This window comes from Mirounga angustirostris, unplaced genomic scaffold (assembly GCF_029215605.1).
Source record: "Mirounga angustirostris isolate CCGP_5_RB_7025 unplaced genomic scaffold, mMirAng1.0.hap1 SCAF_13, whole genome shotgun sequence".
NCBI lineage: Eukaryota > Metazoa > Chordata > Mammalia > Carnivora > Phocidae > Mirounga > Mirounga angustirostris.
The window spans coordinates 52629362-52647702 of NW_026991721.1; the positions used below are offsets into that span (position 1 = coordinate 52629362).

At 59.0% G+C, this 18341-nt stretch overlaps 1 protein-coding gene across 1 annotated transcript in view; it reads right to left on the reverse strand.

Moving 5' to 3' along the window:
* The window catches only part of MYO7A (myosin VIIA), an 82192-nt gene that overhangs the window by 15160 nt on the left and 48691 nt on the right, over positions 1-18341 (reverse strand). The window contains exons 20-36 of the mRNA XM_064576878.1: positions 17669-17763; positions 16436-16520; positions 15671-15889; positions 15144-15251; positions 14103-14312; positions 13535-13738; positions 13106-13294; positions 12549-12638; positions 10976-11103; positions 8724-8850; positions 7887-8006; positions 7150-7323; positions 6072-6299; positions 4588-4758; positions 2519-2636; positions 1670-1796; positions 353-522 (exon numbers count right to left, since the gene is read on the reverse strand). Of these exons, the coding sequence (XP_064432948.1) occupies positions 353-522; positions 1670-1796; positions 2519-2636; positions 4588-4758; positions 6072-6299; positions 7150-7323; positions 7887-8006; positions 8724-8850; positions 10976-11103; positions 12549-12638; positions 13106-13294; positions 13535-13738; positions 14103-14312; positions 15144-15251; positions 15671-15889; positions 16436-16520; positions 17669-17763 (2563 nt within the window). The remainder of the gene's footprint in view (positions 1-352; positions 523-1669; positions 1797-2518; positions 2637-4587; positions 4759-6071; positions 6300-7149; positions 7324-7886; positions 8007-8723; positions 8851-10975; positions 11104-12548; positions 12639-13105; positions 13295-13534; positions 13739-14102; positions 14313-15143; positions 15252-15670; positions 15890-16435; positions 16521-17668; positions 17764-18341) is intronic.

Consider the following 18341-nt stretch of genomic DNA (forward strand, 5'->3'; position numbering starts at 1 on the left):
ACGCTCTGCCCAGAGCCTCGGAGGCCTGGGGCGTGTTCAGTCAGGGTAGCTGTTAACTGCTGTCATCATGTGAAGGTGGTGGGTATTTGGAGACTACTGAGGAGGAACCCCTGATGTCACCTGGAGAAGGTGACAGGTGGTGAGTGTGGAAGGAGCAGGAGAGGAAGATTCCCCATGGGGCACAGAGGGAAGGTATGGAGTTTGGCCATTGGTCCAGGTGGAGCCGAGGGTATCTAGGGAAGGGTGGTAAGAGGCGCTGGCGGTCTTGAATGCTAGGCCAAGGCCAAGGTGTGTGATCTGCCTGATGCCCCTGAGCCCCGGTGCCTGGCGGCCTCTGCCAGGAGCCACTCACCAGGGTTGGGGTTGTCCTGCAGGGCCACCACGTACTTAGACCTCTTCCGGAGCCCTTCCAGGAAGGTGACCACTAGGTCACGGATGTCCTCAGCGTTGCTGGAGGTAAAGGTGTACTCATCCCCTTTGATGGTAGCCAGCGTGAAGCTGGGGGCTACCAGTTTTGCTCCCCTGCAGGACCAACACAGAGAACAGGGCCCAGCCGGGGTCAGTCCTGCCCAGCCCAAGTGAGGGCCAGCCCAGGTCAGAGCAGCCTGGCGTGAGAGCAGGACACGGCACTCCCTGAAGGAGGCCGAGGCCAGCCCAGTGAGACCCGGCCCAGCCCGGGTGAGACATGGCCCTGCCAAAGTCACACATGGTCCGGGGCAAGGCCTGGAAGGGCCCAGCCTAGTTCCCTTTGGCTGTCTAATTCCTACCCACCCTTTAGATCTCAGCCTAGATACTGCTTCCTTCAGGAAGTCCTCCTTGCCCTCCCACAGCCCACATCACCCTGGTCCTTGCTTTAAAATAGCCTGTTCAATGTCTATCTCCTCTCTCAACTGAAGGAAGCTGCAAGAGGGTAAGGCCTATCACCCTGCATCCCTGTGCCTAGCACATGCCTGGTCAGAGCTGGACATGCTCGGCCCCAGCCCACAGCAGATGCTGCCCAGACACACCCCCATAAGCCTGGGATCAGGGGAGGGCCCGCTGGGAACACCAGGCTATTCCAGGAGTCCCCCCCACCACTGCTCTAGCGCGCCCGCACCTTTCAGTTTCCAGAGTTCCCCCACCGATTGTTACATTTATCCCTCACCACTGTTACCAAGGGCAAGTATTAACAGCTCTGTTTCAGGGATGAGGACATGGACATGAGTCCCACCCGGGCCCCTGAATCCCAGGCCAGACCCTCTTTGTACACACTTGACAGCCCCCAGCTGTCCTCCTAGCCACCCACACCCATCTCTGAACGCCATTAATACCCCATAAAGGCCCCTTGGCCCCGATCAGGAGGAAGGCGCCTGGGCGGTCCGCACAGTGTGGTACAAACTGCTCAAGCACATGGGACTAGGACAGGTGACTGGATGTCTCTGCACCTCAGTGACATCCTCTATGAGGCAGCGACTCCCTGTCAAAGACCCCCAGGACCCCCAGGAAAGCTCCAGGAGCCCTCTCCTTTCCCATCTGTCTGTGTCTCCATCTGCCCCTCCTTACTTCAGACGGTGCTGAGTCAGAACACTGGGCTTGACACATCCCTGCCGCTGGGCTTTGGGCAGCGCTGGCCAACCCCCTGCTCTGCACTGAAGGGTGGCGCGGGAGGCGCGGGAGGGGTTGCACTAACCTACTGCTGGACACGGCCATGATCTCGGGGAAGGACAGCTCCAGGAGCACCTGCTCCTGCTCATCCACAAAGTAGACCCCCGTCCAGTTGACCGCCACAATAACGTCATTCCTGGGGAGGCTGGGGCCTGGAGCAGAGACCAAGGCAGCGAGAGGGAGGCAGCCCCACTCACAGCCCAGCCCTTCCCAGTCCTCACGCCCGCCAGGGAGGTAGCAAGGGGGAGCATACGGATATCCATTTTACGGATGGGGAAACTGAGCCTTGCAGAGTGCAACCTCCCTACCAGTCAAAACTCAGAAGTGCAGTGGGAAGAGAGCACTGAAATTGGAAAACTTGGTTGGAGTCCTAGCCCAGCCTCTGGAGTGAGATGGGCTATGGGGAGGGGGTCGACTGAGCCCCAAGATCCCCTCCAGCTAGATATCTGGTGATTCTGTGAAGCCCGGGACCAGTGCAGGGCCTAGCATGGAGCAGATGCCTGGTCATTCGGAACCGAGGATGGCGGAGCCAATGGCTCTTGTGGGTTTGTGTCCGTTATATCCACGCTCTGCTTCAGAGTCAGCCCAGTCTTTCATCTGGGCCGCCTGCTTCTGTACACAGCAGGTGCTTAGTTATCTTAGCAGGCATTTCGTTGTCTAACCCAGAGTGTTGCTGAGCGCCTGGGCTGGGGGCAGGCAGGAGCCACCCTGCTCACTGACCTGGCACAAGCAAGCAAGGCCGCAGGCAGGAGCCGGGCTCACCGCGGAGTCTGGCTCAGGCCATCCCTTCCTTCTGCGGTGGGCTGGAGGCATAGAGTGCGGGGTGGGAGAGCACGTGGAGGAAGACGGGGAGGCAGGAGGGCTGAGGGGGTACCTGAAAATTTGTAGGCTTCATAAAACCTGGAGAAGAGCAAGGGCCACTTGAAGCGGGCATAATTGACCACATCCTCTTTGACCTTCTGGGCATCAGTTCTCCTCTGGGCATAAATCCCCTGCAGAGGGATGGATGGGGAAATAGATATCACATGAGCTCTGTCTGAAAATCCAATGTCTGTGCCCCCCAAGCCAGGAGCACCCTGGAACTAAGGTGCCCTCCTGGGCACCGTGGCCTTGTCACACCCCATCAGCCCACAGCCACCCCCATCACTCCATAGGTCCCACCTGCAGGGAGCTCCCAGTTCAGCTGTGACAGAAAAGCCCACGATTCTGGCCGGCATGCGCACAAGGCCCGAAGTCATGGGTGAGCAGGAGGCATCTGGGGTAGGGGCACGTGTGTGGCTGAGCAGGGGTGTGTGTGCCACACCAGGAAGGGGGTGGGGAGCAGACATGTAGGAGCCAGGCCACACGGAAGTGTGGACGAGGCAGCCACTGTTAGGCTGGGCTGTTAGCAGAACCTGACAGCGAACCCAGGAGGGAGGAGCTGGGGAGGGCTGGAGTAGCCAGGGGCTGATACAGTGCTGCTGGAGGAAAGCCCTGGCATTTGGTTACCTAAAAATAGCCCTCAGAGCCCTATTAACAACTCGATGGGTTTCGAGCAGAACTGGACGTATCAAATTGAACTCATGGTATTTGTCATCTCTGGACACCGACATGGGCAAAGACGCATGTGCATGCCATGTGCTGAGAGGGCCGGAAGCAGTGCCCTCCCAGGAGGGGACAGGGGTCAGAAGAGACTGCGTGTGCAGACATGGAGAGAGAGGATCATCAAGCAAATGCAGCACAGAACAACTAGTGAGTCTGGGTGAAGTGGAGGGGTATATGGTTCCAGGTTTTGGAACTTGCAACTTCTCCATAAGTTTGAAATTGTTCCCAGATAAAATGTTTTTATCCCTTGGACCCTAAAAACCATGCTAATTCATAGTTGTACACTCTATGGGCAGACTGGCTCCAGGATATGGGACACACAGGCCAACAGGCTCTGGTCCAAGCTCGGTTGTGGGCTGTGAGGGGCAGAGACCACCCCTGTCCTCTTCATGGCTGTGTCCCCAGGGCCTGGTGCAGTGCCCGACACATGGCAAGCACCCCAAACAGAACCAATTAATGAAGGATGGCAGCCGGCCCAGAACATGCCAAGTGCATGATGGCAGTGAACTCTGAGGAGGCCCCGGGGTGGCGGGGGGGGGGGGTGGACTCAGAGGGATGGAAGCTATTTGGGAGGTGGAATGGATGGGCTTTGGCAGCTGACAGGGTGGGAGAGTGAGGGGCAAGAGGTTGCCTGGACAGAGACAGAGGGGTGGAGGGAAAACATGCATTGCTTCTGCAGGGGCCTGGAGGGGATGGCCTGGCGGGGGAGCCAGGCCTAGATGTAGGGAGGGTGCAGGGCAGGTTCCGAGACAAGGGGAGGCTTGTGGGCAGCTCACCAGGGAAGGCAAAGAGTTGGGTGGGAGAGGTACATGGGGCCCCTGGGTTAGGGAAGAGGGCGTGTGGTATAGAAAGCTGAAAGACTGCTGGTCTGCAGAGCCCCCGGGAACTTGTGTGCAAAGACGACTCTGGTCTTACACAACCAGGGCCACGAAGTGGGGAGGCCGTGGGTCCAGCAGCCAGGCCACCCCTCCTCTAGCACTTGGGCAGGCCCCTTAGCTTGGAAGAGAGCCACTCAGGGCTGGTTATGAGCCTGGGGCCTTGAGCAATGGGGTCGAGGGGTCTGTACCTAAATTTCCCCAAGCAGGAAGTTGGGCTGGAACTCTTTCAGGCAGAAAGGAGGATGTGCTTCCTAGAAGCTCTCCCAGCATGCACCAACAGTACTGAGTCGCGGCTCTAGCAAGCGGCTGAGGCTTGCTAGAGGGTCAGACGATGGGGACTGGGCATTTGCCCCTTCTCTGCCTGGGGCGGTACACAGCAGCCTGGGGCTCACCGGGGCTGTGGCAGCCAAGCCCTTGGACCCATGGTTTCTCTCATGAGGCTCATGAGCCCCTCCTCTAAGACCCTGCCCTGCCCTCCTACCTTCTTGTGGGCAGCAATGGCCAGCTGGGCCCACTTCTCAAGCGTCTTCAGGGGCGTGATCTCGCGGGCAGGGATATAGGTGGGCACGAGGTTTAGGAGGCGCTCCAGGATCATCTCGGAGCCATAGTCCACAAAGTACTGCTGGGAGGCCAGCTCGGCCAGGTCATCTTCCTAGGCGGGGAGGGAGAGGAGGGTGCTGTTCACACACCCTCTGGGAAGCCCTTCCAGACCAGTGAAGCCCCCAGGGCCCTGCCTCCTGCAGCTGTTGACCCCGGGGTTTGGGAAACTGTTCTCACTGATTCCCCAGAAGTTCTCGTCTGCTTGGTGGAACCATGAGCTCCGCAAGGACAGGGCCACACCCCTGCCTTCTCCTGGGTGCCCTCAGCACCAGCACCGAGGCGCACGAGGTGACCCAGAGAGGCCGGCCAGCCCATCGGTGATGGGTCAACCACCACATTCCTGGCCCGTGAGCCAGCGACTGGGGCCGACAGACTGCCCTGGGGAAGGGGGGACCTGGGTCCTGCTGGCCCTGTCAGAGGGAGGGGTGGGCAGCACATAACCATCTCCATCACCACCCCACCCTGGGATGGGCCAAGTAGTGAGCAACAAGGAGGCTCTGCTGCAGAGGCTTTAGAGGGCCAGATGATGGGGACTGGGCATTTGCCCCTTCTCTGCCTGGGGCGGTACACAGCAGCCTGGGGCTCACCGGGGCTGTGGCAGAAGGGGAATAGAGAAAGGCTCTTTGGTGCCTTGAAGGCAGTAGATGTTTCCCAGCCCGTTCAAAGCATTTCAGGATTTTGACAACTGATATGGATATACTCACACTTCTGCGTGAGTATCAGCTCACCACCACCATTACCACCAACACCATTTTCACCATCACCAACCTGGCACCATCCCGGGCCACCAACCCCGCCCAACACCAACACCATCCTCATCATCCCCACTACCATCGCTGCCTCCACTGTCCCCACCACCACCACCAAGCACCCCCTTCTTTTCCATCACCTCCACCCTTAATCCCCATCACAATCACCAACAGAATCTTAGGCACCATGAGAACCATCATCACCACCATCCAAAATAAAATAACACAACACGAGTTACTCCATATCACTCCTGTCCTTTAAAAAGGAGACTAAGAGAGTACACATTTGCAAACTCTGGCCTATACAAGTGAATCTCTTACTCCTTTAAGACAGGGTTTTCTGGATGAACGCAGAACAACATAGCAAGTTCTGAAGCACGGACTCTGTACCATGCATGAGCACTGCAGAAGTGTGAACACCTCTTCCACCGGCAGGGTTCACACTAGGCTTCAGAGCCCTTGTTCCCATGGGCAGTGTTCATCTAGAAGAAGCCTCAATCGGGCTAACCTCCACATAAGCTAATAGTGGGTCACAGACAGTAACATTCAGCCCAAATTTGGAAAAGAGAGGGCTGTGAGCCGAGCAAGCTCAGGCAGAAGATTCACTGTCACTCACCTTCTCACACCTGTACTCCCCGAACTTGACCCCTCGCACCACCTGCTGGTAGATGAGGTTGGTGGCCACGATGTCTTCGGAGGGGTTGTGCCAGGGCGTGAAGACCTCTTTGCGGAAGAAGAGCCTCCAGGGGGCATTGCGTTCCTGGGCACCCTGCTCCTTGGCATACTGCTCACACTGGGAGATGGCGTCCATGACGTGGTCACTGCCACTGCCCAGGGAGGACACCTGCGGGCACAGGGCTGGAGGTCACCCAGCAGAAAGATGAGCAGGCAGGGAAGGACTCACAAAGAGCCATCAACTGTGCCAACTGTTCTTGTTCAAATGGAAAACCGGGGCTCAGAGAAAAGCAGGGATGTGTCCGGGTCACCCAGGAAGCCCATCAGACCTCTGGATCCCAGCCACAGGCTCTGAGTCGGCACAGCCACGCGGGCATTCCCATTTCCTAGTGTAAGCCTTACGTGAAACTCTGATGGACAAACGGTCACTGAAAACACGGGAGCTATCTGTAGGTGAGAAAAATTCAGGCAAACTCTGTCGGACAACATGGTTGTGTCCCTGGACCTGCCGGATTGCGGGGGCGGGGGGGGGGACATCACTGTTGCCTGCGGTATTGCTGAGTACAGAGGCAAAATCACCCGCCCCCCGGCCCACATGTGCCCCAGGTCGCACATACTCCAGGTAGCCACCAAGAAGCGAACAGAAACCACCATAGAAACCTGATAGAAACGTACATTCCCATTTGCAAATGAGAAAACTGAATCTCAGAGACTAAGTAGCTGCATGCCCCCCCACCCCAGTCCGTGTCTGTCATGTTTTTTCTCCGGTACCAAGGGAGGGTTGACTCAGCCCAGGTACGTGACAGAAGTGAGCTCTGGGTTTCCATCTACCACTGATTCTAGGTGCTCTCCACAGTCCTAATGAGTTGGGCAGAGGCAGAGGTACCAGTGGCTGAGAGGAAATGAAGGCTCTGGAAGGTAGGTAACTGCCCAAGATGGCCTGAGTCAATGCGTGGCAGACCCAGAACAGGAGCCAGGGTGGTGCCAGGAGGGGGTGCTGCGGGGGGTGGGGGGGCTACCTTATCAAACAGGGCAATGTAGAGGGAGAACCCAAAGCGGTCCTTGAGCGAGATCTTGTCAGCCAGTGCGTCGCAGAGCTCCTTGGCCGTGGTGGCTGAGTCGGTCAGCAGGGTCTTGGTGGTCCCGTCCATGAATGTCACAGGCAACATGATGGGTTTCTTGGACTTGGTGGCCTGAAAATGACCAAAGACTGTTTGTGGGGATCTTTTCCCTTCAGACCAGTTCACGCCCTCTGGGTTTCCCGGCTCCCTGCTCCTAGGGGGTTGGAGCTGCCCCAGAGCCTTGGACCCCAGCGTCCCACCAGGACATCGCCTGTGGCTGGTCACAGGTGCCCAGGGAGCCCCGCGGTGCTCCCCACCCTGACAGCACCTTTAAGGTCCCTGAGCCCGGGCATTGGGGCTGGGAGGCTGGGCACTGCCACATGCCAGGGGCTTCTGCCCTCACATCATGCAACCATCACAAGACCCCGTGAAGTGAGTGTCATCACTGCTATGTTTCAGATGAAGCTATTCAGACGCAGAGGGAACCCCTTGCCCAGGTCACTTTGACTAAAAAACAGATGGGAGTCCACTGGGTGCTTTCCTGTTCCAACAAGCCTGGGATTCCAGAACTTAAAGAACCATAGAATCCTAAAGTGGGGAATGTTTCTGGGGCACTGGAGCGCACTAGACACACGCACGCACACACACACGCACACACGTGCACTTGCGTGCCTGGGTGGGGCCAGGAGCCACACCTGCAGCTCCAACCAGCTGGGCGGCTGTGTCCGTGTCCCATTGACGAAGGTCCTCCTAAGCCGCTCCTCACAGTACGGAGCGTAGCCAGGTGGCCCCCCGTGGATGAAGTTGCGCAGGTACTGCAGACAGAGGGCCGGCTGAGAGGCCTCCAGGCCTCCCCCCACCCCGAGACCATGACAGCGGCCTCACCAGGTCTCCTACTTCCAACCCTTCCACCCACACTCGGGACCTGCTCGAGGCCCGGTCGTCCACATCCCTCCACTGCTTCAGGGGCTCAGCCCTGCTGCCCTTGGGATCAAGTCCATGTGCCTCAGGCTGGCATCAAGACCACCACATTCTCACCCTGTCCGGTCTCAGCTGTGCCTCCTGCCTCCCCCCACATACCGTTCCCCCCCTCTACACCTCGCCTGATCACTAGGCCCACCTCCCTGACTCCTCCCGGCTGGGAGAGCACTCTCCTTCTCACGGCGCCGACCAGCGGGCTTGGTGCTGCTGTGACCCGCTCTGCCTCTGAGTCCCCAGCGCCCAGGGCCTGGCACTGAGTTGCAGTCAAGAAAGTGGCCTGAGATCAACCACAGTGCCTGCTCCAAGACCATAAGCGGAGGGTCCAGGAGCAGCTGCTGTCAAATTCAGCGTCCTCATAAAAAGAAAGCGGCTGAAGGGAAAGCAGAGCCAAGGGCTGGGAGCCCGGGGCAGGGCCAGGACGAGGCGGTGGGAACTGTGGCCTGAGAGGAGAGGGCCCAGGCAGGGCCTCCTCGCCAAGCCCCGCTGCGCTTCCTCCTCTGGCTCTCTTCTCTGATGCCCTTCCCGCCCCAGGAGGCCAAGCGCCTCCCTACCTTAACGAACTTCTCGGAGGGGGCGAAGCAGCCCACGCAAAGAGACACGAGGATCCAGCCCCGGGCATAGCTGCTCTTGGAGGGGTTGTGAGTCAGCTGCTTGCTGATCTGGCAGTAGATCTCATCCCTAGGCAGGCGGAGAAGCGAGGAGGGGAGATGGCCTCAGGATAAGCCCGGCTCCTCCTGCCTCCCGGCCACAGGTGGGACACACAGCATGCTGTCCTCTCGGGCTTGCCCCAGACCACCCAGGAGGCAGCGGCATGGGGCCGGCCTGGGAAGGCTGTGCAGCCACTGAAGGGGGTCTGGCTTTGGAGGCAGGTGCGTCAGGCACGAAGCCTGCTCCTGTCCAATCTAGCTCCATAGCCAGGTCCCCAGGATCCAGAGAGGGGTGCGCCTCCTGCTCTGGGGCACAGCGGCCACGGCTGCTAGTGATCACTTTGAGGGGAAGCACAGGCTGCCCCTACCCTGTCCCTCACCAGCTGGGCGGCCTGGGCAGGTGAGTTCACCTCTCCAAGCCCGGCCCCCAGTCGGGACAGCAGCTACAACTTCTACTGATGGCAACTGGAAGAGCAGAAACAGCAAACACGTCTGAGGAGTTGGTCTGGGAGATGGAAGAGGTGGGGCTGCAACTTTCACTCGTGATTTTTCCACAATGTTTGAACACAGTACTTAAGTGGCCATGTATTACTTTTGTAATCAGATCAAAGCAGTGAAGGTAGTTTTGTTTTGTTTTGTTTCCATTTTAAAGGGAAAGATAAAACCTTCCTTACAGGCTTTTTGTGAAGAAAAATGAGAAAAGGCTTAGAAAGCCCCTGGCACAGTAAATCCTCTATAAAGGCTAGCTGCCCAGTGAAGCCACTGCCTGCCTGCGCGTTCAGGGCCAAGGATAGGGCGTCGATGATGAAGTGAGCACCAGGGGGCACTCATGGCCGCGCTTCCCTCTCCGAAGGGCAGGCCTGGGCAGGACGGAGCGATTATCTGATCCAGTCGCGCCACCATCCTCAGGGTTCAGGGGCCAGTGCAACGGCAAAATTAATTATGAGGTTGTTCACTTTTTATCATGACAAACAAGGTCATTTAAAACATATTGTACACAATCTGCCCACCATCTGTGTCACAATCATTGCATAAAATGAACATAATTTTAGTATCCAAAAAGTAGAAAGGGTAAAATCTCAGAACAAAGAACAGTTCTTTCAACAAATCAATTTAGCTTTAGAAACAACCTTATATTTTTCCCATCTCGTCACAGACCAGTAAAAGCTTTCTCACCTATATTTGGGAGCTAAGGCCAAGGGAAGGGAGGGATTAGCCATGGTCCCTCAGAGACTCAACACCCAGCCTTCTGACTCTCAGCCCAGGGCTCCCGGCACTCTGTTCTCCAGGAATGACAACTTTAGGTCTGATGGTGAGGGAACTGGGAGGCAAATTCTCGCCCCTTCCACACACCTTGGGCAGCTACCTTTTCTTCCTGGAGGCAGGTGGCCCTGGGTGCCTGACCATCTCCGGTGAGGCCTCCAGCAGCAATGAAAGGGGGCCTGACTGGAAGGCAGGAGGTCTGGGAGGCTAGGGCCCTGGGGCAAGTCTCTTCCTCTCTCTGGACCTCAGTTTCTCCATCAGTAAAATGGGCTCAACCCCCTGCCCCTGCCCCATCCTGCTGTCCTCTCAGCCAGTATGCACAGATTCATGGGATCAGCTCTCCTAACTGACCATCTTGTGCTGATAGAGTCCTCAGAAAAGTCCTATCTGTCTTCCCTCCACTGACCTAGCTGAGCTGATTCCTTTATTGCTCCTGGTGACTCTTAGATCATCCCATCTCCTCCCCAACACCCCAGAGACCTGAACAAAGGAGGCACTTGCAGGTTTCCCAGGCACGCTACCTGCAGGAACCCTGTCCACAGGACGGAGCTGACAGGAATGGGCCTATGGCAGGAGATGCATTTGATAATGAGAACAACCGTGCCTACCATGTGGGTCCTGTCTTACATGCTCTCCAGAGATCGATGTGCCCACAAGCCTATGAGGTAGGCGCTGTGATTATTCCCTCTTTACAGATGAAGGAACTGAGGCTCACGGAGATGAAATAATTCTATCAAGGTCACATGACTAGCAGCGGAGCTAAACCCAGGCCTGTTTGGCCTCATCCATCGCCAAGGTGACAAAGTCACAACTCGTGCCACCAAAAGCCCTTCAGGGCCACACCCTGAGAAACGCTGGGTGCCTCCCGAGCCGGCAGCTCCGCAGCTACTGACCGGAGCGCCGGCCGCAGGATGCCATTGCCAATGACGAAGTGCAGCTTCTCCAGGTTGGATGTGGGCCGGTCCTCCAGCATGCTATTGCCCTGCACGGTAGACTCCCCGTCATGTAGCCTCTTGGTCACCTGGGCCAGAGAGAGGGGACAAGGCTTGGCCCGGGCAGGGAAAAGTGAGGGGGGGCCCTGCCACATGTGTGAGTCTGCCCACTCCCCTGGAGAGCAGATCCTAAGAGTGGCCAGAAGGGCTGGCTCCGCAACACGGTCATGGCCCCAGCCCTGTCCCACCCCCACCCTGTGCAGAACTGACGTTGGATCGATGATGCACAGACAGCTGGGCAGCACTGGCCCGGTGCCACCTACTAGGGACAAGGCTCCTCTGTAGGCTCCCTAACCCCCCTCCCTACCCTCCCCCAGGGAAGCCCTTTCAGCCAGGACAGGGACCTATTCCTCTGACTCCTGGTGGGACCCCTATCTCTCCAGGGTGGGCCACAACTCCACACACAACTCTGACACCCAGAATACACCCTGGGTCCAACCACCCAGTCACCCTCACCAATCCCTGGTGCCCTGGCCCCTATGTGAACAGCTCCAGGCCTGGGCTCTGACAGATGTGTTTCTCCTCTCTGGCGCCACACAGCCCACCGCGCCAGCCTGCACCCTGCCCGGAACCCCAGAGTGAGAGGGGTGAGCGGCAGGAGGGTGCCCCTGCGGGGGGGGGCTGGTGAAGAAGGTCCTCACCCCTATGGAGCACCCACAGCTGTGCTCTCACTCCATCCTCCCTGGAGCCCACCAGTGGGCATGTCCCCCCCCCCCCAAACTGAGCCCTTCGGATACCCAGATACCCAGCAGCAGAGCCGGGATTCAAATCTGGGGCCACGTGGCTGCAGGACTGGATTTGAACCTCAGATGGGGAAGAGGACAATGGCAGAGGCAAAGCAGGCTGGGGAAACCCTGAGGAGGAGCGTGACTCTACTGTAGAGGGGTCTGGGCAGGCTTCCTGGAGGAGGTGACGCCCAGGCAGAAAAGAGGAAGGAGGAATTTTAGGCAGAGGGACTGATGTGTGGGAATGTAGGGGGATGAGGGAGCCAGTCCCCTGCACTGCAAATGCCTTGGTTAGTGTCTGTTGCCCTCCCAGCCTGCACAATCCCAGAGCACAGGGCCAGGATGGCGCTCAGTAAAGGCCAGGTGACTAAATGAGAGTTCAAACAAATGAGTAGCGTTAATGCCCCATGGGCACTCTTACCCCCAGAAAGTTCACAGTATCTGAAAGGTCCTTGGATCAAATGCACTGGGTCCCTGCACTGGCAGGAAATGTCCTCCCTCTCACCATGTGCCACTCCAGCCCTCTCCAGCTCTCCAGTCCCCTCTTCTGGGAAGCCCTCCCGGATGTAGCTCCGGCTTGAGCTCACGGCCCCCTTCCACACACCCCTGTCTGCCCAGGGGCTCCCCACACGGTCCAGCCCAAGCCCCTGGGAACAGGCAGCTGCTGCTCTTGTTCCCACTCCTGTGGTCCCCGAGCTCAGCCTGGCCCCAGCCTGCGTCTCCCCAGGCAGCCCAGGGTCGGCTCTGACCTCCTCTGTCAGTTTGGACTTCTTCTTCAGGGTCAGGTGCACCAGCTTGTGCCTCATGCTGCGCTTCTTCGGCCCCTCCGGTAGCTGGGCCTGCGGGACACACAGGGCTCAGGGTCAAGCGACGGGGCCAAGGGCAACAGACAACGGAGCTCTGGCTCGGGGGTGGGCTCACCTCCGCGCTAACGTTTACGAGGTATACCCCACGCTGCCACCCTCTCATCCCCCACTTCCCCGCACCAGCCAAGTGATGGCCGGGAAAATGGAGACTCAGAAAAGTGTAGGAAGCTGCCCAGTGCCTCCCAGTGAGTCAGCACTGCGGCGGGCTCTGACTGCAAAGGCCTCATCCGATCCTGAGCCGCACTTTGCACTTTACAAAGTGCGCACACACTTGTTCCCACAAGCAGACAGAGGAGAGTGGGGGTCAGGGAGGTGAGGCAGAGGCAGATTTTAGGACGCTCCTTCTGGGGAGCCCCCTGAGGCTGGGGATGCCGGGCAGCCGTTCCAACGGGCCTGGGGGGGACACGGACGGACCAGGGTGCGTGGTAGCTGGGCCTCACCTCACCCTCGCCCTGCAGGGTCTGCAGCTCCCTCTTGTATGTCTTCTTGCCGAGGGTCTCGTAAATCTTGGTCATCACGGGGATGTTCTCACTGCCGTCACTCATGGCCGTGTGGTACTTGGGCTCAGGGAGGTCCCCCATGAAGCGCAGGATGGTGATCCAGACCGCCAGGGCCGCCTGGGGGCAGCGCTGCGCATCAGAGGGCACAGGCCCGTGCAGGGCTGAGCTTCTCAATAGCCCGGGGGTCTGGGGAGGGGGCCGGAGAGGGCCGCAGGAGGGCCACCGGGCTCAGGGTGCTCCGCCGCTCCTTCAGACTGCGCCCACGTGGCCCGGGCCCAGGCAGGGCACCAGGGTGAAGTCAGCCCTTGTCCCGCCCCCGCTCCCCCCGGGGACCTGCCCCCTGTGCCCCCACGCAGCCCCAGCCCTCACCAGCTGGTCGCCCTCATCATCGTGGTACAGCAGCGGCTGCTTGAGCGGCCGCCGGGTGTACGTGTGCGTGGTCGTGCCCTGGAAGTAGGTGGCGGCGAACTTGGCGAATTTATACTCGGAGAGGTCCTCCTCGTCCTCGTCAGGCAAGGGAAGGGCTGCGTCCAGGTCCTCCTCCACCATCTCCCTGCGCCCACGCTCCAGGTCCTGAGGAGGCCAGAGGGGTTCCCTGCTCTGCCGTGGGAGCAGACTTGGGCCAAAGCCCCCCAGCCTGTCCCTGCGGGGCCGGCTCTTCCTGCACAAACTGTGTCATCCTGTTCAAGACCCAAACAGAGCCCGGCACATGGTACGTCCCCAATACACAAATGAAGGGAAGTTTGTGAATGGCCCTGGAGGGAGACAGTGACTGGCCCAAGGTCACACGGCTAGCTGACAGCTGGGCAGGGGCCGCACGTCATCACTGCTGCCCTTTGCTCAGAGGGGACCAGGGGGACCTTAATGTAAAGAGGCACAAAAGGAGGGAGAACTATCACACTGCGTCCTGTCCCCACCCTTGTCCCCAGTTTGATACCTCAAAGCCACTAGGTGCTTGGCCCTCCTGGCCTGGCAGGCCGCCCGAAGTCCCCAAAAAGCCAAACATCTTGTCCACCATGTCTGAGTGGTTGATGGGCTCGTGGCGGGCCCTCTCCATCTGCTCCAGGAGCTCCTTCTTCCGCCGAGCCTCCTCCTTCTCCTTCAGCTCCCGCTCCGCGTCCTCACGAGCCAGCTGTGCCAGGCGCTCCTGGGAGGTTGGCGTGATACGGGGGGACAGCCTCAGGGAGCAAGCCCTCCTGGGGGAGCCCAGGAGAGCCCCTGCAGCTGTCAGGCCTTAGTCCCAACCTCCACTGCGGCCCTCCTAACTGCTGGCAGGGACTGAGCCTCGGGCTTCTCCATCCTCGGCCTCGCCCCACCCCACCCTCACCGTCCGATGCAGACAGATGCCCAGCACCCGGCCACAGAGAAGCCTCCAGACAAGCCCAGAGCATGCCACCGCCCTTCCGGGCTTAGCTGGGAACTCGCTCCCCCTGCTGGAGGGGACCACACCAACCCAGAAATCCCACAGCCGTTGGGTTGAGGCTCTGAACCAGCGCTGTCCGAGCCATGTATGTGGTGGCTTTGTTTAAGAGAGTGAAAAGAAATAGGTGAAATCTAGCTTAATAATATATTTTATTTAACCCAACATTTCCGAAATGTTGTGTCAACATGTAATTATTATATTTAAAATAGAACTGAGAGATTTCATATTTTTTTTTACCGTCTTCAAAATCTAGTGTCTATTCTACACTTAGAGCCCCTCGCCACTTCAAGCACTCAGCAGCCATGTGGCTGGGGGCTCCCAGGCTGGGTGCTCTCACCCCAGCTCAGGCTTTTTATCCACGTGTTCTCTCCCAGCTAGGAAAAGTGTTCCCGAGGGCACAGCCCCTCTTCCTCCAGAGCCACAGCCCCTTGTCCTCAGGCCCGGGCCCAGGCCCAGGCACATGCAGATGAAGGCAGGCTGCATGGACAGATAACGGATTGCGAGTGCCGTTGAGCCAGTGAGTGGACATCTGAGGGGCTGGGCCCCTCAGCTCACCTGATGCTTGCGCTCAGCCTCCTCCTTGGCCTTCTTGGCGCTCATCTCCTTCCGGAGCTTCTCCTCCTCGGCCAGCCGCATCTTCTCCGCCTCCAGACGCCGCAGGTACTGAGGGAAGGGGCAGCCAGCCGGGGGGCGCCATCACGGTGCTTCCTGTCAGCTCTGGCCCACCCCACCCGGCCCGAGCTCTGGGACTGGGGGGTGGGGGGGCGACCCTGCCGAATGATTCGGCAGATAGGGAAACTGCGGCATCTGAGAACTTCTCCAGGTCACGCAGCAGGTTGGGGGCATTGCTGATTCCCAAAGCCGAACCAGATTCACCACAAGAGTGACTGGGGCCCCAGACACTGCCCTTGGCTGGGAGGATGGAAATAGGGGTGTGATCCCAGTTTTGTGCATTCCCCAGAGGAGGCAGGGTCCTAGATCCCCTCTGTAGGCCTTGGCCGACAAGTGGGGGTGATCTGCCTGCCTGAGGTGGAGCAGCACCCCTCAGGGGACGTGCCCCACCTGGGGCTCCGAAGCCCTACCTCGGCCCGGAGACGTCGGTGCACCCTGCGCGCGATCATGCCCCGGGCGTAGGCCTGCACCGTGAGCACGGCCCAGAGGCGGTGGCGGAAGGCCTTGCGCACCAGGTAGGCGCGGCAGCGGGCCTGGAACTCGATGATGTGCCGGCGGGCCAGGCGGTACTGCTCGTGCAGCTTCCGGGAGCGGTGCAGGGCCTGCAGCCGCAAGAAGCCCAGCCGCATCTGCAGGGACACCAAGCGGCTCAGAGCCTGCCGCCCCCATTCCCGGCTGGCCCTGCCCACGGGACTGTCGCCGCACGGGGCGCCACTCGGACCGCCCCAAACACAGCTCTGTCTTCTTTCAGACCAGGGCTCCCCAGAGTGAAGTTCTGTTTCCTCTCGGACAAGTTTTCTAGGGAGTTGGCCTTGGCATCCCTTGAAGGGCCCTCCCCCAATGGGCCCCCATTCTCAGACCAGGAGCTGGCCTCCTTCCGGTCTGCCTCCCCAGCCCTAAGTCCAGGTTGCAGCCCAGTTACTTGGCAGAGGTCATGTGACACCCACTCCTAGCCGCCTCCACAGTCTCTAATGGCCCAGGTGCTCCCAACCCATCAAAACATTCCAAACTTGGAAGAAGCAGACTTGGACTTTGGGCTGGAGGAACGGCGGGGCCTGGCGAGGGCAGTGGCAGGAGGCCGACCAGGCCTCGGGCATAGGCGCCCTGCTGCTATGGCAACAGGGCCGGGTTCAAAGGCCTGGTGGGGCAAGGAGCAGCCCCCTGGGGAGGCTCACCAGCTCATAGTTCCTCCGGCAGTTGTGGCCCCGCCAGTGCCTCTGGATCAGTGTGGCCGCGTTCTTCAGCTTCAGGAAGTGAGATCTGAAAGAGCAATGTGATTCAGGAGGATCTCAGAGCCGCGAAATCGTGCCCAGAGGCAGCCAGGGGACTGGTGAGGCTTGGACAGGAGAGCGGGGCTGAGTCCCAGCTCTGCGTCTCCCAGCTATGTGACCTTGGGCAAAGGCACACAACTTCTCTGCCTCAGCTTCCTCGTCTGTAAAATGGGTACAGTAACACCTGCCTTGCCTGCCTCACAGGCTTGTCACATATGCCCACTAAGGTGGGCATTCAGAGGTATTTACTGAATGAAGAAATGTATGAATAATAAGTAAATGAAATAATATAAAGACTAGAACTTTTGAACACGGTGAACATCACTTATTACTAACTTCCCCATTTTATAGACGAGGAAAGTAAGACCCAAGGAGTTTGGGGCTAGAGCCCATGTCTTCCGCCGGACTCTGAGTGAGCACAGTGCTGACCCCCACACACACCTGAGGCCGCTCATACAGGACAGTCACCTGCAACCTGACGGAGGACAGAGAGACCACACCTCCCACAGCAGGTGCCTGCCGAGTGGGAAGTGAACGGTGGAGGAGTGAAGGATGGGTATGTCGCATGTGAGGGAGCCAGCGAGCCAGTGCCTGGGTGTGCCTGAGCGAGCGAGAGCTGTGGGAGGGGATGGACAGATGGGCGGGTGGACGCACGGACAGAAGAACTGACGGAAGGGCAGATGAACTGAAGGATGGCTGGACAGACGGTAGATGGAGAGAGGGAGGGAGCGACCCGATGAACTGCTAAAGGGGCAGGCTGTGGAGTTTTGTGGAGCCCAACTCACACTCCAGAGTCAGCCCTGCCCAACTGTGAACCGTTAGAGTTGTACACATGCCCCTTACATGGAATACGGGACACGCTCTGTGACTTGCATCTGAGACACGGGAGGGTCCACCTGGGCGCCTCACGTAGCCACGTGTGCGTGCCGGTACGGAGGGGCGTGTCCCGTATCCCTGGGCAGACAGTCGTCAGGGTTTGCACGATCATGCGTGCATGCTATGCACACGTGCGCGTGCTCCTTGCACACGGGTGTGTGTATTTATTCCTAGCGTTCACGCCGGGGACAGGGGCCAGCCCGGCACACACACACACATCTGTATGAGGGCTGAGATGGGGGAGCTGGTCCCAACACATACCTGTCTTTGAACCCCCGGATGACCTTCTGGAGGAGGATGACTCTGTCAGTGATGGCCTTATCCCGCTCCACCTCCAGCAGCATGTCGTGGTGGTCCTGGAGGGCAGAGCTCCTGAGCTGCACCCCCACCCTCCTCTCAGGGCCCCCAGCTCAGTCCCAGGCTGAGGCTGCCTCACACGCGCCCTCCTTCCTTCCCTTGTCCCCCGTACCTCCCAGGGCCACGGGGACAGACCCGGCTTGTGGCTGTCTCCCAGAGGCCGGGGTGGGACAAATGGCATAGGAGGAGCCTAATCTGACTGGCGGGGTCAGAGAGCCCACCATTCACACACCGGCTTCATCCCTATGGCCATCTCTGCCCAAGCCCCCACTTTTCTCAATGTCTCTGTCACACGGGTCCTTGACCTGGGCCCTGCCATTTCTCTCCTGGCCTCTGTCACTCCTGCTCTGGCCCTCCTTTAGGGGGAGGAACCCCCCAACATGAATCTGATGGTGACCTTAAAGTGGCTCCCCTGGTCAAGCCCGGTCTCCCGCCTGGTACTCAGGTCCTCCAGAACCCAGGCCCTGCTGACTTCTCTAGGCCTCTCTTCTTCTCCCTCCAGTTAGACAAAACCTCATCATACAGTCAACAGAGATGAATGGAATGTCTACAGGCGCCAACATGGTGCTAAGTGCTG